The sequence below is a fragment of the Salvelinus sp. IW2-2015 genome, linkage group LG20 (genome assembly GCF_002910315.2).
Source record: "Salvelinus sp. IW2-2015 linkage group LG20, ASM291031v2, whole genome shotgun sequence".
NCBI classification, from domain to species: domain Eukaryota; kingdom Metazoa; phylum Chordata; class Actinopteri; order Salmoniformes; family Salmonidae; genus Salvelinus; species Salvelinus sp. IW2-2015.
In genome coordinates, this window is record NC_036860.1 from 10,877,826 (window position 1) to 10,903,413 (window position 25,588).

Sequence of the window (25,588 nt, forward strand, 5' to 3'; positions counted from 1 at the left end):
AGTACAACATACTGGACCAGGCTATTTTAGGGAGAAACATCAGTGCAAAAAATGTCAAGGTTCTGAGATAAGAGAATCACAATCAATATGCAGCTCAGAACCTCATCTCTGCTACAGACCACACYAAAAAAGACTCTGATTTCTGGATCAATAAAGAAATTAGAAAAACCTCCACATAYACTGCTTATTGGAAAAACTATGGGGAGTGGGTGGATCATGTTGTGTGTGTGGGGGGGGTGTCTTGAATTGGGGCAGCTCATGTTGCAGGGGTGTCTTCTTGCAACTCATACTGTGGGTAGGGGGTGTTTCGGTGTGTGTTACTGACCGGCTGCCTCTCCTCTTGGCGATGGCGCTGGCCGTCCAGCTCCAGCGGGAACGCTCCTGGTCCTCGCAGGRCTGGTGCAGCTGGGAGAACGCAGTGTCTGTCAGGTCCTCAACCTGGAGGGAGGGCGAGAAATATCAGCCATCCAAGTTAGTGCTGTAACACTTGATGAACGCAGCTTGCTGTCAAACGTTGGTTTGGTTATTACCATTAAATGTATTGCATTAGAGCAGTCCTTCTCAAATCGGAGCGATGCCAGGGGGGGCGCGTGTGACCCCGGGGAACAKGCTTTTTTTTGCCGCAGGGAGTAGTTTTTTTTGTTGCACCGAACAAGAGCACACAGCACAGAGCAGGAGATATGAAGTACAGATAACAAACCCTTAAGAGACACCATGGAAAAATATTTAACAGGGATGAAAAGAAAGGCGGAGAGAGACGGAGATAATGAGACAAACGTAAGTCTCCCGAAAGCTAAGACGAGGAAATATGACGACGCGTATGTAGCGCTTGGCTTCACTGTGACTACGGTGGGAGACGAGGAAAGACCGGTATGTTTCCTGTGTCTAAAAATGTTGGCAGCGGACAGCATGAAGCCAAATAAATTAAGGCGTCACTTAAAGACATTACACCCCAATCACGCTGATAAGCCGCTTGAGTTTTTTTTTGCGAAAACATGCCGAATATTGCCAACAATCGTCCCGCTTTGTGAATGCTACTTCAGTAAACCAGCGAGCACTGTTAGCATCATATAAGGTGGCGTACCAAATTGCTCAGTGCAAAGAAACCCACTCCATAGCAGAGGAGCTGATACTGCCTGCAGMAATAGACATGGTCTCTGTCATGCTGGATGACGCAAGTGCTGCAAAAATAAAAACTATCCCTTTGTTCAATGACACTGTCGCCAGACGTATAAATGACATTGCTAACGATCTTAAAGAACAGCTGGTAGATAAACTCAAAGACAAACGTTTTGCCTTACAGTTCGATGAAGCGACTGTTTGTTTATCGCTTATGTACGTTTTGACATGACAAACTCCCTGTGTGAGGATCTACTTTTTTGTAAATATGTCAGAGACAGAGCCACAGCTGAAGAGCTATTCAACATGCTGGACTGCTTCCTGACTGAGAATGGGCTAAAGTGGGAGAACTGCATTGGTGTTTGCAGGGATTTTTTTAAAATTTCAGGCAAATTGATGCACTTTAAGTCTTTTCTGTTACAGACTAAAAAACAATGTTAATAAAGTTATTCTTTGTTGTAAGTTGATCTATATTTCTTTCTTTTTTCTTTTTCTTTAATGTTAATAAGGATACAATGTTATGCAGAGGTGTACTTATAACAATTTTATAGACAAATGATACTATCTACAGTCGCGGCGGAGAGTTGGGGGGCGCGAAATGTTTACTTCTTCYGCGTAACAGAAAATAATTGAGAAGCACTGCATTAGAGTGATACAGTGAAAACAAAGCAGTTATTTGGAGGTTGGTGGCAGCTCTATCTAGATGTTTGACATCTTTGGACAACTAAATTATACTTCTGGTCTGCATCAGTAAACTACACCAACTGAGATTCTGGAAAGGTCATTCCAAGGAAAAATTATTTTTTACCTCCTCAATGTCAGCCTCCTCAGCGATTGGCTTAGCACAAATGTCAACCTCCTTCCAACTGCAAAATGTAAGCCAGATAATTAATACATCAGTAATTCACCACCCACGTGCGTGCGTGTGTGTGTGTGTGTGTGTGTGTGTGTGTGTGTGTGTGTGTGTATGCGTGTTCAAGTGAGTGAGTGTACAGCTGATGTGCGTAGCTCTGGGCAGTCTCTCTCAGGCACAGATTTAGGATCAGCTTACAGTCTCCCAAATCATATCCTAACAATTGCTATTTGCCCTTCTGGACATATCTAGGGATCAGCATTACAGTCCCATATCCTAACCGYTTTTAATCTATTAGAWGGGGGAAATTCCCAAACTGACTCTGGATCTGTGCTTAGTTTCCTGACTCTAGGCAAGTTCCCCATGCCGAGGTAGACATGGCRGCCATTTTGTGTCTTGCGTACCTGGGGGTGAGGATCTCTTTGTACTGCAGTTTCTCCACGCGGGTGGTGGCAGCCACAGACATGGGGATGACGATGTTGTTGATGTCAAAGGAGCTCTCTCCCCTCCTCCTGCGGATGGGCTGATGCTRTACGGGGTAGAAGGGGAGCAGGGTCAGTCACYGTCAAGCCAACTGCTAAAGTACTTCTACAAATTACTTCACCATTATTGTTTCAATCACATAGTACATGCATGCGCACACAGCTGTACAGGCCAGCTGTGTGTGTGTCGTACCGGGGTGCTGTTGTCCCTCAGGCTGCTGTTGAAGGAGGTGAAGGGCATGGAGCATGTCTCTGAGGASGCTGACAGCTGTCGGAGCAGGGAGCTGTGGGTGGGGGCGTGGAGCCCAGCAGATAGAGACTGGCACAGACTGCCCCCATCCAGGTACAGCTTAGGGGTGTCTGAGGAGAGGTCAAGAGAGAGCGAGTATGGGGGAAGAATAAGAGAGTAGAGAAAAATCKCATGAAATACACTGGAATCCTCCCGATTGATTGATATAAATCCATCTCAAGTACTCAAGCCTTAAATTCAGTAACTGACACGGGATAAAATGGATACTGAATAAAGAATAAAAAGTTTAAACGATATGGAAAGGGTCAAACGTACAGTGAAAAACGGTGGAGGTGTCTGAGCGGTGCGACAACTACCCCTCAGAACTCATTTGAGCTGCTCAAGCTATGAGACAGGTGCTTAGGGAGAGGGAAAGACAGGAAAATAAACAGACTGTAGGCAACTTACTGTCCATCCTGTCCAGTGACACTGAGTGTTCTCGGGGCCTCTTGCGTGCATGGCTCTTGTCGTAGGGCCCGTGGCCCCGCTCCCCTCGGTAGTGGGGGCGGCCCTCCAGCTTGGTGGACCCCAGCAGGCTGTCCAGCTGCTGTCTGTGTAGCTTCTCTGAACGCACCTTGTGGTGGGACAGGCCTGGTGAGGATGGAGCAACATGGTAGGTTACGCAGTGTGTATGTTTTGTACACACACAAAGGGATATATTGTATATTATATGAACACATTTTTCTACTTTAGCCACGACTAGTCAATATATATTTCTGATTTTGTCWAACAGTGTTAATTGACTGTAAAAACATCCTGATGAAGTAGATTCCACCACAACACTAAAGCGGTCATATTTTCAGCCCGGTCTGTGAGTGGGTCTGCGTGAGCGTAAAAATGCAAACAAAACTGTCTTAGAAACATATTTTAACCTTGTGCTACAGAGCTCTGGATTATGTAACATTGTAATGAAATGATTATCAGTGTATCATGCTCCATCCATCTGTGCTCWCTGAATAGGGTCCATGCATTTGAAGCAGAAAACGACCGAAGCGTCTTCAAATCATACACAGAGGAAAGCGCGTTGTCATTTGGGCAGCTGAGTCACTGTATTTACCAGGAAATGCTGGGTCACACACACTCACACCTGAATACTACAGAGTAAYCAACAAAATAAACGCTTGTTATGTGGGACTGAATTGTCAGGCTGGTGGGGCCTCATACGTTTCGTGTTTTTACACAGGTATATGAACAGCCAATACCGATCATATTAAGAGCTTTGCAAAACAAAGAGATCCTTCCTATACAGTGTACATTTGGGTCTGTTGCGTTACACAACGTTTAAGGTGTAGAAAATTAACATGCTTAGGGACAAATGGCTATACGAGCCTTCCACATTGGGAGGCAATACCCCGGTGCTTGGCTTAAAGTATCAGCCTCGTTTAATTTTTTTGTTGTTGAGGTGATGAGGCTTYACTTACGGACTGTGGAGAGKAGGGAGTTGGTCATCTTGTGTTTGTCTTTGGGGGTGAAGGAGGCGGAGGGGTCGTGGGGGCGTCCCACGGARAGCTTGTGTTTCAGAGAGAGCTTCTTCAGGGGTTTGATCTTCTCCAGCGGCCGGCTGTTCCAGTGGGACTTGAGGACGCGCTGCAGGTGCAGACTCATCGTCACGTCTGCACAAACACACAGAGGGAGACGGGGGTTTGTGGTTAGCAGCAGATAAATGTTTAAAAAAAAAAATACAAATCTTTATAAGCTCTTGGCAAGAGCTCTCAAACTAGGTTGTTTATGACTTACGATGCATCGATAATTCACTGTCCATATAGTTCGGCTGATCCTTACCTTTTACTTGTGTTTTACATTGTATGACATCAAATAGTACGTTTGTTTCTGCATATGTACCAAGATGTTCAAATGAACCTACCTACACCTAAACAGGGCACATTGGCCCGGCAAAATAGAAACAGACCACCAATCAGGTATCGAGAACTGTATAGGYGTAGATTCTAGGGGAACTACAGAYCAGATCAAACGTGTAAAAACTACAAACCCCATCAACCGTGCACTATTWAAAAAAGGCCAACGCCATTGTGTGTGCCAGCTACAGCAGCCATATTGGACCCCTCGCTACCACCTACAGACAGACAGTAGCACTGCATGGTCATACACTGCATTGCCTTTTCAACCACCAACCATCCCCTCTCTCACCAGTTGACCTAGTTCTGACTGCACCATCCATCTCCAGCCAGTCCTTTATACCTCATTACACTGCAGACTTTTGACGCTTTCACATCTCTCAGGCCTAGCTAGCTAGCTCCTCTCATGTGGAAAAGGAACATCTGGGACAGAGAGAGGGCGAGTGTGGATGCAGTGAGCAGYAGTGCTTTGACAGAGCGTCARAGTGGATTTCTCCCTMAATCCACCAGGGGGAGGACTTCAGCAGGTTCAGACTGGAAGCTCTAGAAGCCCCTCCACCCCCGCCAACCCCCCTGAGGATTTGGCCTGCTTTCATCCTGCACTCTACATCCTACTTCCCCCTGCCTTTAATCTAAGCACTGGCAGGCCCACATTACAGGCCCGGGCCACAGGCCTTTACTACAGCAGTAGAGAAGTGTGGGAGGGAGCTCACTAGTGGAAATCAGAATCAGAATGAAATACACACTACATGACATGTGTCGAACAAAGCCCCTTGATTGGATTGAAGCTGGTGGTGCTGCAAGTTCTCGATACATCAAAGCTCTAGCTCAAATTCTGCCTAGAAAATAGTCTATATAATGTTGTCCGCCTAAGTAGTCAATACTGGAWCGTTATCACTTATAAACCAACTATGCTGCTCCACTACCCAACAAGCACAAGATGGCACAGAAACCTCTGTCCCTTGTTAGCCAACCCCTGGCCCTTGACCCAGGGCATGACGAGGGCAGAGCTACTTACAACAGTGAGAGAGAAGATGTGGTGCACGTAGCTACAAGGCGTACGTTGTCTCCGGCTGGAGCGGGTTTGGATGTATTTTTATGCTCAAACAAATTCAATCAATCCGTCAACCAACCGATCAATCTTACCGTCTGTGAGGGAGAGGATGGGGTGCACGCAGGGGTCGAACTGGGACAGCCTCTCCAGTAGAGGGCGCTCATACTGGACGTCAGAGGAGGAGAGGGTGCGGCCGCCACACGTCATACACTGGGGGTTGACCTCGCAGCCGCAGCGAGGACCCGGTACGCTCAGCCTCTGGCCCTGGAGAAGAGAGGGAGGGGGATGATTCTTTAAACCTATTCAACCAGGTAGGTCTAAGGAATCGAGTGAGTTCCTCAATGCAACGACAAGGGCAAACGGGTAAGATCCAGACACATGGGGAACATGTAAACAGAGGGAAACCATCTCTGAAGTAGCTCGGATAGAACTAGTCATCATATTCCCGTTCCAACAACAACATACTGTTGCACATCAACACTGCGTCTAAAGTCTCTAAAAAATTAAACATGGGYACTTTCTACAACGCCTGCCTTCTTGTAAGGCAATCAAAATCGAACCAGATTCAATTGTTTAAGAAATAAAAACATAGATACATAGCACCACAAGCGTAGCTTTTCCTGCCATAACGTATAGGGTAAGCCTTTGAAACTGCGGCGGGCTGGTTTAACAAGATAAGCCAGAGTTCCTGTTTAGTTTAACAACGATCTGAAGCGCTAGGAGCTGAGAAAAGAGCTTGTTCACAGCCCGCTCCCGTTATGGCAGCGTTTCCTTTTACTGAACAGAGTACGAGTGTTGATCTGGGATAAGCTCCCCCTGTCCAGTCAAACCTCTTTGAATTGTAGGCGTCTGTCAGGCAGCTCCTCCTAGTCCGAGATATAACGCCGCTGCTTTAAACAGAACACGAGTCTGCGGCGTTGAGCCCTACCTGTGTCGTTGGAGACTAGCTACCTGTTCCAAGGCCACTTCAAATGAAGGAATAGACGTCCTCGGAGAATGCAGAGGTAGAAGACATCTAGCCTATACACACACACACACACACACACACACCGAGGGTGTGTTCTCTCACTATGAGAGTTCGAATGCAGATCCTTAAAATGTACTGGCGTGGAGGGCTGGCGGTCATTCACCACTAACCCATATGCTGTAGTCAGTACATTGACTAACACGTACACTCCCCACGTGTAATCACACTTAATGCTAGTACAAACACAGACGCTCGCATGTCCTTTCACACTTGTAACTCAAGACACACACAGACCGGCATACATTCACTTTTTTTTTTTTTTGCCACTTGCCCTTTGGACAAGTAGGACTGACTTTGTACTCGTCCGAAAGCTCAAGTCACTTGTCCCCCAAATAATTATGGTCTGTAACACCATGAGCCAAAGGGGAGACTTACAATTGTGTTGTATGATGCAAGGAATCACTTTACAAAATACAATTATCATTATTATTACCATACAGAGAACCGCAAAAATGTAGGCTACCCTCTGCCAATAGGCTACTTTGCATATGCAAGCCTGTCTGAAAATAGAACACTGCCCCTTTAAGGCTCTCCTGGAGGATGGTTGGCCACAAAAAAACATTGCAACWTTACAATTACACACCGTCTTTATAACATACTTTCCTAATTTAATGAACCAGGGATCAAATGACTAAGGTTGGCTACCTCAAGCAAGGCAACTAACAAAAACGTTTATCTGCCTTGTAAGGCTAAAATATTCAGGTTTCAGTGGAGATCTAACTGACAGCATTGGGAATCATTTGTCATTTGGGCTAGGTCAATCATGCACATATTCTAACGTTGTCAGAATGACATGGCCAATGCTTAATAGAACTTTCCAAATGTGTCAGATTTATTTCTCAACTCTTTTGAGTGCTTGAGAGGCAGTTTTACAACAGCAATATTTAGCTCTGGTTTACTAACACACCCGTTCATTATTCACGACGAGTGCTGCCGCAACTTTTTTTTTAAGGACACCGAACACCACAATGACATTAATATGATGCTTTAAGCTAAACAGTTAACTAGCCAGGCAACACCATATGTTTTGAATTGGCTCTTTAGTTCATCCGTTGTCTATCGTTATTTTATAGGCCTACCTGCTGTAAATGTCTCCCTCTCTCTCCTCGGACCCAATCACACAGGAACACACCAGGTGATGCCCACGCCATGACTTTTCAAGGATTTGCATGACAATACGAACCCTGTTTGCTGACCAAAAACATGCTATACCCGGGCAAATAACTCACTAACTAGCAAGGAATATGAACAAACGTGGCTAAGTGTGGTTCTGCGCTTTGATCTCAAAAGTGACTGACATACCCCGCCTGTCGACGCAATATAATTCTATTCTGATGGCGCTCACACCAACAGAAAAACAATATTACACACACACAGTAAAGCGCGCACACACACCAACCTTGCGGTTGAGGTTGGTGACGGTGCTGGGCCTGACGAGGCGTCGTCTCTTGCAGCTGAGGAGGGGCCGTGTTCGGGCCGACACACACGTGTCATCCTGAGGGGAGCACAGTAGCTGGGGCTGGGACGGGGGCTGGTTCTGCTGCTGCTTCCTCAGCTGCTCCTCCGGGTCAGAACCCTCGGGAGAGCCAGGCCGCAGGCTGGAGGGAGGGAGGGACAGACACGCATCAATACTACGCTACACGAAAGACAGAGAAACCCTGTGAATCTACATCCACGAGCTGCTGATAAATATTAGGGCTGAGTGATTAGTGCTTTTTGAGGTCAGTTCGCTTTCGATTATTTGAGTTGAATGCTGTGACACAGAAAATAAAACAATTCATAAAAGTCCCATGATGGTAGTGACTGCCCATCATTACTGCTTATCACTTATGAAGCATCATTTATTCACATCACTTCAATAAAATATTTCAGTTGTGTATATTATTTATTTTTCATTTGATGAATATATTCTTTCATTCCAAGTCATCATCTCATCTACACAGAGCTGCTGCCAATGCTTTCTGACAAAAATCACTATTTTGTTGTTCCTCAAGGTAAACAAGGCATACTTTTATGACGACTGAATGCCAACTATCAATCACTTAGATCATGTATTTTCAGGTAGAGATGCCTCAAAGCGACAGCTGCTCTCTATATCCCCTCACAATCACGCATTCTTCTGCCTCTTCTGCAGCAGGCATAAAAGAAACAGAGACCAAACAAGTAGATGTACAATGGACTATGCTCTTTGTAGTTTAAATACAATCTTGGCCAGTTGGAAACTACAACTCCCTACTGCATCACATAGTTCAGGCTGGATCTGATTTATTTATAGAGAAACTGTGCAATGTGCGCATTGAGCGCGCAGAAAAACAGAACAAAATGGAATTCAAATAATTGAACCGTTGTCGATCGATTAGTTGTTTAAAAAACAAAAAATAACAGAAATGTTGGTTAATCGCTCAGCACTAATACATATGGACAATGTAGGTCTATAGACCCATGACATAAGCTGGAGGGAAGGGAGGGACAGTCACTCATCAACATTGCAATACATGAGTCTGTATATTACTACTACTGATTATGTTCATTATGGATTTATGTTTTGATAGTCCACTGAGTAGCTTATTTGGTAGATCTCAATGTAACAGTATGGGCCCATCCCACTTATCACTATAATGAGTGTGAATATGTATTACTCGGTGACCGAATGATTATTTAAGTATGACACAAATAACTTCCATTCACAGTTCTGCATTCTACTAGAGGAAAACAACGGCTGCAGCATGAACACGTGCTGTGTGTACAAACCCTGTAGTATATTTGGGAAAGACAGTGAGCAGCTGCAATTCCCACATGGATCATGTCCCCACCCACCCCTTTGTTCAGACACAGTGGTTGGCATAGAATGGTTGGGATTCCTGCAGGACACACACCAACTGGGTGGGTAAGACGGTTCATTCGGTTGTGTCGTACCTGTTGATGATCCCGTTGACCTGTCTCCCGGACGCGCACCCTTTCCTCAGGCTTGTTTCCACGGATCCGGGACCCTCCGCCCCACCGTCTGAGCCGCACTCCTGGAACCAAAGACAAGGTTGGCACGGCTACCATGGAACTCCCCTTCTAAACTCTTCCAACCCACTCTTCTCAACTCCCTTCCACTACAGCCTAGCCCAGAACAGTTGAACGACCTCCTAGTGAATTCCTCGGGTCACAACTGAATGGATAGAAAGGTCAACGCTACTTGGCATGACAAAACAAAGACCACCACTGTTTTGGGACCTCCCCCTCCTCTTCCTGAGATGGTAGTCCCTCCTCCCTCCCTACCAAGTCCCGGAGGCTGGTTGGGGTTCTGTGGGCGAGTCTTGTTCCCATCTCTCTATTTTGGGCACAGTGCCAGGGTGCCATCTTGAGCGCTGTCCCCTCCCCTCTCTCTCCCTCTCCCTTCTTTCTCCTCTGAACTGGTAGGGAGGGACCACGCTAAGTGGAAAAGTCGCATTTGCGCTCCCTTTCTCTTTGATACAGTACATCATACTACATTACTTAACAGGATGTAGTACTAACTGAACTGTGGACATATTCACCTAAAATGAGGGCATGAATAGGATACGCGAGTTGATGTCTAAGAATATAAGGCACAGGCTAGTTGAGGATCTGATTGGACAGTTACATCGTCAGACTCATTTACCTGCATTACCGGGCAACCAACAGGCTCCGCCTTCACCTCCCCGTCCTCGGGTGACACGTCAAAGAGGGAGGTCTCTGCCAGCATTATGGAACCCTACGAGAGCGCAGATAGGCCAGGGTGAGCTCTTCAGTCCTTCTGATTCATAACACCAGAGGTAACAGTGGCTTTGCACCAAAGTAACTGGTTTTGGTGTAGCCACAGACAATGGGCACCATGAACAAGCTGTTGAAGCAATTTGCTAGAAATTTAACCAGGAAGACTAAGATATTCCACTGGGAAATCACTGATGGATGGATGGATGAAGTGAGAGAAAGAAGGAGAGAAAAAGTGGGAGAAGCAGAGGATAAGAGTGGGGAAGAGAGTGAGGGATAAAAGCAGACAGACATGTCAGAGGTATCGAGGTGCGCAACACACTCTTGATACGAACAGAATAGAAAAGCGTTCCCACTTTTCTCATCCGTAGTCGAGGTGTGAGCTAAGCTAGTTTGAGCGCGGGGATTGAGAGACACGTTAGGTCACGTGACATGCTTCTACATCCCCATCTACCAATGACATGACTTTCACCCGGTCCGCCCCTTCCCTTCCACTCTTGAATGTGTTGCCAGGGCAACCAGGTGGCAGAGACGGAGGGTGCTGACCATAGAGAAACACTGAACTACTTTTTAATTTTTTAAAACACGTAACCAGTGTTAAGAACCAGTGTTGTATGTATTGTGTGGTGGTGGTGCTGACCTTGTTGGAGCGGAGCTGACGGTAGATGTCCGTCTGCTGGCGGATGCGGTACTCCAGGTCAGACACGTGGGCCTGCAGCCAGTTCCAGTGGCTGACTATGGAGGCCCTATCCACCGCGTAGCGCCCCTCCGCACGTCTCCATCTGTAGGGCAGAGAGAGGAGGAGGACAGGGTCAGAGCAGAGGCAGGAGAGAAGGGGGTGTCCGTGTCAGTGTGAGAGAGATTGTGTGTGGGAAGTGTGATTGCTTGTATGGAGGAAGGTCAGTGAGGGTTCCGAGGTCAGTGACCAGGCCTTTTGGAATGAAGCATAGGGGCGTCACATAAATAACACTAATGGGGGAAAAATGCCTCAAAAACACCCATCTACCTCCATTCACAACGCTAGCCACAGATTTTCCTTATTACATCTAAGCCATCACACACATACGGGATGGGCACGGTTATTTGTTAGAACGGGCGTTAATATTCGGTTACTTACAAGTTTATTTAAAAAAATGACATTTGTTTAAAATTGTATTTAATTATCTATGTGACATTGCTACATTCCAGGGCAGATCATGCCATTCGAAATTATAATAAAACAGGTCTGTGAATGCGCACCACAAACAAGAGGCACCGGTAGGTAGCCTATAGGCACTTCACACGTCTAGCTTGCGATTGGTAGGTCAATCAAAACAGCTTACAGTCAGAGGCTCCATGTGAAGCAAGTGAAGTGGGAGATTTCTAATCAATGGAAAATCCCTCTCCCTCCGACAAGCAAAGTGTACCACCTTTCCTGAGTCACGCAAACAAGTCGCCATTGAAGTAAAACATTCGGGATATTATTTGAACAGTGAAATCAAATGCCCATGCCTAACACACACACTTCCAGTCCCCCAGTGACGGATGACATTTAGTCTAATTAAAATCGGCACTTTCTCTTGGCTCCCCGAGCTGCTCGACTTAGTTTGTGTTTCTTACGTTTCAATAGCAGCAGCAGCACCATGTACCTAGTTACAAAACTGTAGCTGGCACCTTTCCACTGAACCCCTTCTCATGTGTTCTACACCTGGGCCTGCACGCCTAGTAGTAGCCTCCCATACCCTGAATGTGCTGTGTTCAAGCCAAGAGTTCCACATGATGGAGCTGTGAGCGAAGGACATTTCGGGTAGGAAGAGGTCTCTGTGAACTCTGTGAAATGACTCAAGATTACCCTCTGTCCCAGGAGGGAGAGAGACAGAGAAATGAGGGTGGGAGGGGGGCGACAGGGACAATGAGGGCAAGAAATCAGTGCAATGGGGGTAAGAGAGAGGGTAGGGCAAAGAGATGAACAGAAATGGAAAAAGTGCAGGGGCATGTAGAGAGAGAGGAGAGCGAGAGACAAAAAGAGAGGGCTGCTATGTTCTTTCTATAGAGCCAACGTTACATAACCCACTTTCCTATCAGTCTGGTGAGATGGCTGGAGACCAGTGAGGCCTCTGTTGCTACAGGCCCTCCTCCTCCACCACCATTTTTCTCCCTCCTCCCTCTCCTCATCTACTCTGACTGGAATTTAGAGGACAACCTCTCACCACACACTAGGTGTACGTCCCAAATGGCACCCTATTCCCCATTTAGTGCACTCATTTTGACCATGGCCCATAGGGCTCTGGTGAAAAGCAGTGAACTACATAGGGGACAGGATGCAATTTGGGACAGGGCCGCTGGTTCAATACTCTCCCAAACACCCACCCCCCTACGGCTTTCATTCTCACCCTCTTTACAGCTATCAATAATCAATACAGACCAACCGAACAAGGTCACTTTTTGTTTAGAAGGGGTTGTGTTCTGGCGCCCAGAATCTCTTATACAGACACAAAGAGGCCTAAGCCTAGGAGGAAGACGTAGGCCTAGTACAGCAAAATATGCTGTTTTCAGAATGTGGCAATGTAAAATGTATTTCCAAGACTCGGATTTCATGTCATACATTCAGATGAACGCTCCAAAGCGTCGCCTGTCTACACTTACACACACACCTCTTCATGACGGCTGGATATAAATACACCATTCTCTTCACAGTTCCTCCAGGAAAAAAAGACATGATAAAATGATGTGAGAATATGTATGTATACTCCCTCTCTTAAATAGCACACATGCAGACTAAATTAGCACACACACACCTGTAGGAAAAAGGAAAGTAAGGCAGCCTCCCATGTCCAAGGTTAGTGTGATACAGGAAAATAAGCCTGGAGTGTGACGTGGCCAGTTCCATAAAGGTAGCCAGTGAGCAAAAACATATGGGAGGATTTCAGAAGACTGAATAATCAGCTACTCAGAGATGCTGTATTTTATATTCTGATTAGCAATAAAGCACACAAAGGACATTGCGGGGAGGGAGGTGACGGGGAACCAAAGACAAGTTATAAGAGAGAAACAATTAACTCTCCCTGTAAAACCAAACACAAATCTGAACCAGGACCCCTGAGTCCACAGTTTTCCTGTTCATTTTAAATTTAGAGCGCTTTTTTGTACCCCAAGTCTCTTCTTTTCAATTAAAAAAATTCCACATGGGGCTGTGGTGAGTGTGGGGGAGGGGCAGTACGCAATGTACTGCAGTACTACAGTCAACCAACAGGGGCAGTGAAGGGGCGAGAGAATGAACCATGCGTTGAAGGGCTATGGAGAGAGAGAGGGACAGAGGGACAATACTGGGTGTAGTAGGGATGTGGAGAGGGAGGGTGAGAGAGAGGAAGGGACAGAGGGAGGAGTTTTGGCTGCTGCCTGCCTGTTGCTAAAGCGACACAATGAGTCCCCCGCTCCTGTCTGTGATCCACACAGGAACAGGAAGCAGGAATACAGGAAGTAGCCACAATCACATTCTCTCTCTCCATCACACAAGACACACACACAGAGAGAGTGAGAGCAAGAGCGAGCAAGCGGGGGGGAGGGAGAGAGAGACCGTCTTGAATGATGCAGAGGTTGCTGGTTCTGCTCGCCCCAAGTCTTAGTGTCGCATTCCTGATGGAAACAATTACACTAGAGCTCACATTAACATAAAACAGGCGACCTACTGGTGTAGGGGTTAGTCTCAGTGGAAAAGCACCAGTACAGGGACAACCAATAACACCGACGTTCACAGAAACACCCAAGTACAATCTAAAAAACAAACGCCAGGACAGGAGCTCCGACAAGAAGTCTCTCCCACATAAAACACGATGTGTGTAATAACAACACTCTCACAGAGGGCATGTCAAGTGCCCCTGCAGACTTCCAGAAACCCCGCTGAGGTTCTTAAACCTATAACAAGCCATTTAAATACATTTTACATTTATCCACGGCTCGTTTCAATAAGCGCTCAGAGCCGGCGAGGGCGTCCGGCATAAAACAGGCCTCTTCCTTGGACTTTGACAATACTGTAATACAATTCTCTGTGTGATGGCCATCAGGAAAACAAGTGCCAATCTCCATCTCTGACATTCACTAAACACACACCGTGGATTAGTAGCTACCAAACATATACCACTGAGTCACTCGCTTTTCTCTTTCGACTTTTAGCTGACATTCTCAGTTGCGCGCACGCGGTCTGGGACTCGTCTCCCCTCGGCCAGAGAGGAGAGATTAAGTGGCCATGTGCCATCCTCTCTGGTGAGGCTCCCTCTTATAGATCCATCCATCACACACTCTGCTGCTGCTGCTGTTCATCATCTATCATGTTGCCTAGTCACTTTATTCTTAGTTATTTGTCCATATCTACCTCAACTACATCGTACGCCTACACATCGACTCGGTACTGGCACCCTGGGTATATTATTATTATGTGTTATTACTTTTCTATTATTTCACTATTTTATTTCTCTGCATTGTTGGGAGAGGGCCAGTAAGTAAGCATTTTCCTGTTAGTCTAGACCTGTTGTTTACTGAGCATGTGACAAAAAAAAAATATGGATTTGATTTGACACACTTCCTGTGTCTGAGAGGCCTGACTTCAGAGACACACACAGAGGGGTCACACAGCTCTGGGAGGCCGTGTCTGCGTGAAACAAGCCCTGGCGGAAAGATAAGGATACACTGCCTGGCATTGAGAAGAAATCCAGAGTAACGTCAATATGGAGTATCGCTGGCTTTGTGGTAGAAAAGTGTGTGTGACCTTGAAGAGTGGGGTCCTGTCCTCTCACCTGGGGTGAGTCATTAACACCTGTCTCTACTCTGCTCTCACCTAGGAATGGGAGCTGTTTTGCAAGGCCGAGACGATACCAGTATCACGATACTCGTTTTTATTTTTCCATACAGCAGGTTTTTAAAGGACCAAAGAGTTTGATTTGCGTCGCATTTGAATTTTTGCCATGGACAAAATATTGCGATAATGGTAACGCCACAGCTCTACTGTTTCGTAGTGTGTGTGTGTGTGTGTGTGTGTGTGTGTGTGGCTAGACAGTAGTAATGTCCATAGTAAAGGAATGCCAGACCACCAGATGATGGCTAGCTGGTAAACCACAGAGAAATTAAATGGAATCTCATGCTCAATATAGCACTCAAACATAAACCAAGCCCACCACTCCAACATTAAACCAAATGCCTTATGATTTATGTGAAAAAACACTTGATGAATACTTCAGATATTGTCAGAAGTCAGCCAGAAGCTTACATCTGTCAGTCAGTAGTATACACACACACACACACACGCACACAAACGAGAAGCCCGCCCAACCAGGAAATGAACACAGCAAGCAGTGAGGCAAAACAAAAACACAGGATATAAAAAGCGGGTGGTAATCGCCATGGTCGCTGAGGTAACAGGGACCGAACCGTCAAAGGAAATAACATCAGACTATTAAAGGGAACGGAGCGAGCGCATGGGGAGAAAAATCACCCAACCCTTCTTTAAAATACATGAGCATATCTAAATGCCATTAGCAGTGTGGGATGAGCCAGGATCCACATGCTGCTTTTAGCAGCGACAAAAGAGCGAGAGGGAGGGAGGAGAGAGGAAGAGAAAGCACTTCTTCCAGTCAGCCTGTGTGTGTGTGTGTGTGTGTGTGTGTGTGTGTGTGTGTGTGTGTGTGTCTACGGGCAGGGTTTAGTGGAGAACAAAGGGTTTGATGTGCTGGGAGAGGGAAAAAAAAATAACGATCCCACCCACCTCCCCTGTCACATGACTAGCCTTCATGGCGCAGCAAAGGCGGCACGAGTGAGAGAGACGAGTGAGAAGGCGGGAGTGAAAGAGAGAGGCGGAGGCGGAAAAAATTGAGGGAGAGGAGGAGTAGTGGAGTGAGGAGCCGAGAGAAGAGAAGCTGGTGAAAGAGAAGAGGGCAAGGAATGAAGAAGTCTGGGAAGGGCATTTACAAACCCATTCCATTCCTGCTGGAAAAATACCGGGAGCTAACCAGGGCTCTTCTGAATGGTCCGACTCCAACACCCTCATTGAGTTTGCAGATGACACGGCGGTGGGCCTGATGAGGATGAGGTCAGAGACCTGGCAGTGTTGTGCCAGGACAAGAACCTCTCCCTCAATATCAGCAAGACAAAAGGAGCTGATCATGGACTACAGGAAATCAAGGGTAAGAGCCCGCCCCCATCCACAGGGCTGTAGTGGAGCAGGTCCAGAGCTTCAAGTTCCTCGCTGTCCACATCACTAAGGAATTAATTATCATGGTCCAAACACACACCAATACAGTCGTGAAAAGGGCATTACAACGCCTCTCCCCCTCAGGAGGCTGAAGAAATTTGGCATGGGCCTTCAGAACCTCAAAAAGTAATACAACTGCAATATTGAGAGTATCTTGACTGGCTGCATCACCGCTTGGTATGGCAACTGCTTGGCATCCGGCTACAAGGCGCTACATAGGGTAGTGTGTACGGCCCAGTATATCACTGGGGCCGAGCTTCCTGCCACCCAGGACCTCTATACTAGGCAGTGTCAGAGGAAGACCCTAAAACTGGTCAGGCTCCAGCAACCCAAGTCATAGACTGTTCTCTCTGCTACCGCACGGAAAGTGGTACCAATGCACCAAGTCTGGAACCAACAGGACCCTGAACAGCTTCTACCCCCAAGCCATAAGACTGCTAAATAGTTAGTTAAGTAGTTAACCAATAGCTACCCAGACTAACTACATTGACCCTTTTGACTCATCACACGCTGCTTTTACTGTTGGTCTATTCTGTTGCCTAGTCACTTTATCCCTACCTATATGTACATTACTACCTCAATTATCTCGTACCCCTGCATAACGACTCGGTACTGGTAACCCATGTATATAGCCAAGTTACCGTTACTCATTGTGTATTTATTACTATTTCTGCATTGTTGGGAAGGGCCCGTAACTAAGCATTTCACTGTTAGTCTACACCGGTTGTTTACGAAGCATGTGAAATATACAATATTATTTGACCAACATGCTAAAAGCACTAACAGGGAAACATGGCTTAAAAAAGGGCAATATATGTGTTTTAAATTAATGATGTAGGCCTACAGCCATTGAAACAGTGGCTTTGCTGTTTGAATCCCAGATTGTCCCTTCAAAACATGTTTTATAATGAGGTCAGATCAAGGGTGGGCCAATCCTCTACAATGACTTACAAGCCTCAGGCCTACATATTCCTCTACTATATAAAAGTATGTTTAGACCAAGTGATGAAGGATAGTGAGAGCCTTTGATAAAAGCTATTATTAAAGATGAAAGATTTAATAATACCCCATAGTATCAAAAGTGCAATTATGTATTTGGACATTTTTACAAATGCATTAAAATTGAAAAGCTGAAATGTCAGTGAGTATTCAACCTTTTTGTTTTGGCATACGTAAATAAGTTCAGGAGTAAAAATGTGAAAGAAGTCACATAATAAAGTTGCAGTTGTGTGTGCAATAAGTGTTTAACATGATTTTGGAATGACTACCTCATCTCAGTACCCCACACATACAGATAATTGTAAGGTCCATCAGTCGAGCAGTGAATTTCAAACACAGATTCAACCACAAAGACCAGGGAGGTTTTCCAATGCCTCGCAAAGGGCACATATTGGTAGATAGGATAATCTTGATCGTAGGTCATCGATTTTATTTTCCAATGATTGTACGTTGGCCAATAGAACGGATGGCAGTGGGGGTTTACTCGCTCGCCTACGAATTCTCAGAAGGCGGCCTGACCTCCGCCCCCCTTTTCTCCGTCTTTTCTTCACGCAAATGGTGGGGATTTGGGCCTGTTCCCAAGAAAGCGGTATATAATTTGCGTCTGACTCGTTAAAGGAAAATGATTCTTCCAGTTCGAGTTATCGCTGTTCTGATGTCCAGAAGTTATTTTAGGTCATAGACAGTAACAGCAACATTATGTACAAAATAAGTTAAAAAATAAGTTACAAAGAACGATAAAAAAACTAACAAAATAGCACAGTTGGTTAGAAGCACGTAAAACGTCAGCCATCATCTCCGGCGCCATTCTACAGTTCATGCAGAGTAGGAGAATGGATGATCTCGGCATGTGTGGTTCCTACTGTGAAGCATGGAGGTGGTGTGATGGTGCTTTGCTGGTGACACTGTCAGTGATATATTTAGAACTCAAGTTACACTTAATGGCTACCACAGCATTCTGCAGCGATATGCCATGCCATCTGGTTTGCGCTTAGTGGGACTATCATTTATTTTTCAACAGAATAATGACCCAAAACACACCTCCAGGCTGTGTAAGGGCTATTTGACCAAGGAGAGTGATGGTGCTGCATCAGATGACCTGTCCTCCATAGTCAGCCGATCTCAACCCAATTGAGATGGTTTGGGATGAGTTGAACCGCAGAGTGAAGGAAAAGCAGCCAACAAGTGCTCAGCATATGTGGGAACTCCTTTAACCTCTTGACGCTAGGGGTCAGATTATTATTATTATTTATTTATTTTAAATAACGTTCCCAAGGTAAACGGACTATTTCTCAGGTCCAGATCGTAGAATATGCATATAATTTACAGATTAGGATAGAAAACACTCCAAAGTTTCCAAAACTGTCAAAATATTGTCTGTGAGTATAACAAAACATATTCTGCAGGCGAAAAACAGAGAAAATCTAACCCGGAAGTGATATTTATTTTATTTTTTATCTGTGTTTCCTGGCCTGTCTTTCTTCCATTTAAAGGGGTATCAACCAGATTCCTTTTCCAATGGCTTCCTCAGGCTGTGACCAGGCTTTAGACAGTTTCAGGCTTTTATTTTTTTTAAATGAGCGAGATTTTTCAAAAGTAGTCAGGTGTCCTCTGAATAGTTCCTGCGCGAGAGGGGAGCTCTCCATTTGCCTTTTCTCTCTTACTGAATAGGTTACGGTACGGTTGAAATATTATTGATTATGTTTGTTAAAAACAACCTGAGGATTGATTATAAAAAACATTTGACATGTTTCTACGACCATTACGGATACTTTTTGTAATGTTCGTCGAACGGAACGAGGCTTTGGTTTTCTGAACATAACGCGCAACCCAAATGGCGTTTTTTTTGTTATAAAAGCAATATTTATCGAACAAAAAGAACATTTGTTGTGTAACTGGGAGTCTCGTGAGYGCAAACATCCGAAGATTATCAAAGGTAAGCGATTAATTTTATTGCTTTTCTGACTTTCGTGACCATGCTAATTTGGGGCTAGCTGTTCTAGCATTGATTGATACACTCACAAAAGCTTGGATTTATTTCTCTGTAAAGCATATTTTCAAAATCTGACACGATAGGTGGATTAACAACAAGCTAAGCTGTGTTTTGGTATATTTCACTTGTGATTGTATGATTATAAATATCTTTAGTAATATTATGCGCCCTGCAATTCAGCGGTTGTTTAGGAAAATGATCCCGTAAAAGGGATCTGTGAGCAGAGAAGTTAAGACCGTTGGAAAAGCATTCTTCATGAAGCTGGTTGAGAGAATGCCAAGAATGTGCAAAGCTTCCAAGGCAAAGGGTGGCTACTTTGAAGAATCTAAAATATATTTTGATTTGTTTAACAGTTTTTTGGTACAAATAAAGAAAAACCATTGAATGAGTAGGTGTCCAAACTTTTGACTGGTACTGTATAAAAAAAATGTTTTGATGAAAATAAATGTGTTAGTGCTAATAGCCCATTCAAATGCATTGAATAACAGATTCATGACATGGAACAACAAATCATCCACAAGAAAAGACCAAATACATTTCTCAGAGATATAAGAAAGATCCCTTATTTTGGGGACTAAACACTACCATTCATTTTTTCAACTGGTAGTGGGGGACCTTCAGATGTCTTGTGAGGCCTGTGGACGTCCTAGAGCAAAACCACCGACATGTACGCGTTCGTGAGTGTGTCACCTTTGCACAGAGTGGTCATTTGTTTGATTGGGCTACACACTAACTGTTCGGACGCTGCAGACAGAAGTTGGTCCCAAGTCGCTTGTGGGGGGCCATAGAGAAAAAACATTACACCACCATGTTCGTGAGAGTCTTATCTTTCCATAGAGGGGTCATAATATACTGAACAAATATATAAAAGCAACATGCAACAATTTCAAAGATTTTGTAGTTCATAAGGAAACTCAGTCAATTTAAATAAATTCACTAGGAAGGAACTAGAACACGCTGTTGTACACGTCAATCCAGAGCATCCCAAACATACTCAATGGGTGACATGTCTGGTGAATATGCAGGACATGGAAGAACTGGGACATTTTCAGCTTTTAGAAATTGTGTACAGAACCTTGCGACACGGGGCCGTGCATTATCATGCTGAAACCTGATGTGATGGCGGTGGACGGCACGGCAATGGGCCCCAGGATCTCGTCAAGGTATCTCTGTGCATTCAAATTTCCATCAATTAAATGCAATTGTGTTTGTTGTCCGTAGTTTATGCCTGCCCATTCCATAACTTCACCGGCACCATGGGGCACTGTTCACAACGTTGACATCAGCACACCGCTCGCCCACATGACGCCATACACGTGGTCTGGACGTACTACCAAATTCTCTAAAATGACGGGGGAGGCGGCTTATGGTTGAGAAATTAACATTAAATTCTCTGGCAACAGCTCTGGTGGACCTTCCTGCAGCCAGCATGCCAATTGCACACTCCCTAAAAACTTGAGACATTTGTGGCATTGTGCTGTGTGACAAAATTGCACCTTTTAGAGTGGCCTTTTACTGTCCCCAGCACAAAGTACACCTGTGTAATGATCACGCTGTTTAAATCAGCTTCTTGATATGTCACACCTGTCAGGTGGATGGATTATTTTGGCAAAGGAGAAATCCTCACTAACAGGGATGTAAACAAATTTGTGCCCAAAATTTGAGAAAAATTACCTTTGTGCGTATACAATGCTCTATCTAGCTCGGTCACCTTTCACTGCAGACACGGTGGATCGAGACGCATCCCATGCAAACAAACGTCTCTCTAGCTTAAACTGACAGAATTTTATGGGCTTTTTAACAGTTAATATGCCAATTAGACTTCCGCAGGGCGCGGACATCGACCTTAAGGGGTTATTAATCCCACTTTGTAACAACAAAACGTGGAAAAAGTCAAGGTGAGTGAATATTTTCTGAAGGCACTGTATATTGTGCGATTAAGACCATCTGTGAATCAGAAGGGGTTTATGTGAGAATGGTAAGCTCTCATGTCCTGCATACCGCAGCTTCTTGCCATTTCAGCTTAGTCTCCTCTACAAGGACAACAATGTCCACAATCGAAATGCAATCCAACAGTGGCATTGTCTACATTTCAACAGAAAATTGTCTACATTTCAAAGTGAACAGTGATCATAGTACTAAATTATTTTGACTGGATGTTGATCCACCATGTATAGTATATTAACTCTGTTACACAGCCAGACAGAAGCAACTTTAAAAGTAGGCTGGCTTCAAATTCGCCTGGCTTGCCAATCTGACAGCATGCTCGATTTCTGAAGGGGGCCCTATACACACACTAAAGTACCCTATCCATACACCTCTGCACTCGCACACCCCCAGCCCCCACCATCCCTCTCCACATTTCTGCCTGTAGGCACATTTCCACAGTGTTGCTCCTTTTCATTGGGGAACACATGGTTGGATGCCCGCCCGAACAAGTGACCACTTCACCCCCTCCCCCATACGCAAAACCCGCCCCATACTCTCTATCCCCTCCCACAAACCTCTCCCCTACCCCAGCCTCCATTCTCTCTTCCCCCCACTATTAGCCCACTGGTGTGGGAGATAAGGCAGTAGAACCAGTAAATAACTCCGGTTGTATGACGATTGCGTATGGACCAGGCCGGCCAGGCTGATAGGCTCCTCTCTGGGTTCCCCGATAACAGACCTGACTCTATAGACACCGTGAGACAAAACCACCAGCCAACCAAAAACCCGACCTACGTCCCAAATGACATCCTTTTCTCTACATAGTGCATTACTTTTGACRTTAACAGTAGTGCACTATATGGGAATAGGGTGGCATTTGGGACACCACCCTGGACCAGCATATTCCACAGGTTCTAAACTGGGCCGGATGGGAGAGGAGGAGAGAGTGGTATCATTCTTGACCTCACTGCAATGGGGGGATCATTGTCTTGCAGAGAGGAGATAAGTCGGGAAGAATAGCAGAATACTGCATTTGGAAGTCCTGTAAACAATTGTGGATGATTTAACTGGGGCACAGACCCAGACAATACAACAAGGCTTGTTTTTACAACCCTACCAAAAGGTAGGACACATCTGGTTTACATATTTTCTAAGTTCATAACATATAATTACTTGATTATTCAGACAATGGTTTTTGCATATTAATTCCTTTTTCTGCACACTGTTTTGAGGGCTGAACTCCACCGGAAAATAAAATATTTGTTTTATTTATAAGGTTGAGGATTCCTTCCTATCTGGGGAAGGAGACAGATCTAACCCCTGAAGGTCACATGGCTCCCTGTCTCATCTGATGTAACCAGGCAGCTGAGGAATGCTGGAACACAGATTTAAAACTGTCATGGTTCTGGAATATGTTGTCAGGATTCTGGAATAAACTCAGCAAAAACAAACACGTCCTCTCACTGTCAACTGCATTTATTTTCAGCAAACTTAACACGTGTAAATATTTGTATGAACATAACAAGACTCAACAGGCATAAACTGAACAAGTTCCACAGACATGTGACTAACAGAAATGGAATAATGTGTCCCTGAACAAAGGGGGAGTCAAAATCAAAAGTAAGTGTCAGTATCTGGTGTGGCCACCAGCTGCATTAAGTACTGCAGTGCATCTCCTCATGGACTGCACCAGATTTGCCAGATCTTGCTGTGAGATGTTACCCCACTCTTCCACCAAGGCACCTGCAAGTTCCCGGACATTTCTGTGGAGCAATGGCCCTAGGCCTCACCCTCCGATCCAACAGGTTCCAGACGTGCTCAATGGGATTGAGATCCGGGCTCTTTGCTGGCCATGGCAGAACACTGACATTCCTGTCTTGCAGGAAATCTGCCATACTGCTTGTTCTGTGCGTGGTGGCATTGTCATGCTGGAGGGTCATGTCAGGATGAGCCTGCAGGAAGGGTACCACATGAGGGAGGAGGATGTCTTCCCTGTAACGCACAGCATTGAGATTGCCTGCAATGACAACAAGCGCAGTCCGATGGTGCGACACACCGTGATGTATGGTGAGGACTAGCATCTCTACTCTGGACGGTTCTGACTTATAATGTGGACAACTACAAATACCTAGGTGTCTGGCTAGACTGTAAACTCTCCTTCCAGACTCACATTAAGCATCTCCAATCCACAATTAAATCTAGAATTGGCTTCCTATTTTGCAACAAAGCCTCCTTCACTCACGCCGCCAAACATACCCTCGTAAAACTGACTATCCTACCGATCCTCGACTTTGGCGATGTAATTTACAAAATAGCCTTCAACACTCTACTCAACAAACTGGATGCCGACTATCACAGTGCCATTCGTTTTGTCACCAAAGCCCCATATACCACCCACCACTGCGACCTGTATGCTCTCGTCAGCTGGCCCTCGCTACATATTCGTCGCCAGACCCACTGGCTCCAGGTCATCTATACGTCTTTGCTAGGTAAATCTCTGCCTTATCTCAGCTCACTGGTTACGATAACACCCACCAGTAGAACAGTAGCACGCGCTCCAGCAGGTATGTCTCACTGGTCATCCCCAAAGCCAACACCTGCTTTGGCCACCTTTCCTTCCAGTTCTCTGCTGCCAATGACTGGAACGAATTGCAAAAATCGTTGAAGTCATATCTCCCTCACTAACTTTAAACATCAGCTATCTGAGCAGGTAACTGATCGCTGCAGCTGTACACACCTCATCTGTAAATAGCCCATTCAATCTACCTACCTCATCCCCATATTGTTTTTATTTACTGTTTTGCACACCAGTATCTCTACTTGCACATCATCATCTGCACATCTATCACTACAGTGTTAATTTGCTAAATTGCACACACTGTATATAGACTTTTCCCCCTATTGTGTTCTTGACTGTACTTTTGTTTATTCCATGTGTAACTCTGTGTTGTTGTTGTTTGTGTTGCATTGCTTTATCTTGGCCAGGTCGCAGTTGTAAATGAGAACTTGTTCTCAACTGGCCAACCTGGTTAAATAAAGGTGATTTTTTAATATATATATATATTTTTTTAAAGCCCTCAGTCCAGCCTCTCTCAGCCTATTGCGGACAGTTTGAGCACTGATGGAGGGATTGTGCATTCCTAGTGTAACTCGGGCAGTTGTTGTTGCCATCCTGGACCTGTCCCGCAGGTGTGATGTTCAGATGTACCGATCCTGTGCCGGTGTTATTACACGTGGTCTGCCACTGGGATGACGATCAGCTGTCCATCCTGTCTCCCTGTAGCGCTGTCTTAGGCGTCTCACAGTACAGACATTGAATGCCTAAGGCACCTTCACGCAGATGAGCAGGGACCGTGGGCATATTTCTTTTGGTGTTTTTCAGAGTCAGTAGAAAGGCCTCTTTAGTGTCCTAAGTTTTCATAACTGTGACCTTAATTACCTACCGTCTGTAAGTTGTTAGTGTTCTAATGACCGGTCCACAGGTGCATGTTCATTAATTGTTTATGGTTCATTGAACAAGCATGGGAAACAGTGTTTAAACCCTTTACAATGAAGATCTGTGAAGTTATTTGGATTTTTACGAATTATCTTTAAAAGACAGGGTCCTGAAAAAGGGACGTTTCTTTATTTGCTGAGTTCGTGTGTTCCCAGCGAGAGAAAGGAACAGGAAACTAAGATTCGGCGTCATGTTTGTTTGTTTTTTAGCGCCTGGCTTCCTGGAAAGGATTTACCATTTTCTTTGCTAATAAAACACACATGGAAGCTTCGATCCATACAAGGAGAAGCACAGCTGCTTTCCAGGGAAAAAAAGGGGGTGGGGCACTAAATACAGATAACTCGATGCACTACCCAGGCAACAATTCTCTGTGCTCTGATATTCCCGGGACCTTCTCTGTGCTCTGACTTCCCCGGCCGGCGTTGTGTTTCTTGGTGAACGGAGAGACAGAATGTGTGCTGCTGGGACACCAGACCGTGGCCTGGGCCGGGGGTGTGGTGGCTAAAGCCTCACTGCTATGAATTAAAAGGGTTAAGTGGGGATGGAAT

At 45.3% G+C, this 25,588-nt stretch overlaps 1 protein-coding gene across 1 annotated transcript in view; it reads right to left on the reverse strand.

The window, feature by feature from the left end:
- Positions 1-25,588, reverse strand: part of kansl1b (KAT8 regulatory NSL complex subunit 1b) — a 70,763-nt gene that overhangs the window by 2,543 nt on the left and 42,632 nt on the right. Inside the window, exons 4-14 of the mRNA XM_070449190.1 lie at positions 11,041-11,182; positions 10,309-10,401; positions 9,597-9,697; positions 8,080-8,278; positions 5,746-5,917; positions 4,165-4,356; positions 3,152-3,334; positions 2,648-2,814; positions 2,377-2,501; positions 1,928-1,985; positions 326-438 (exon numbers count right to left, since the gene is read on the reverse strand). Of these exons, the coding sequence (XP_070305291.1) occupies positions 326-438; positions 1,928-1,985; positions 2,377-2,501; positions 2,648-2,814; positions 3,152-3,334; positions 4,165-4,356; positions 5,746-5,917; positions 8,080-8,278; positions 9,597-9,697; positions 10,309-10,401; positions 11,041-11,182 (1,545 nt within the window). The remainder of the gene's footprint in view (positions 1-325; positions 439-1,927; positions 1,986-2,376; positions 2,502-2,647; positions 2,815-3,151; positions 3,335-4,164; positions 4,357-5,745; positions 5,918-8,079; positions 8,279-9,596; positions 9,698-10,308; positions 10,402-11,040; positions 11,183-25,588) is intronic.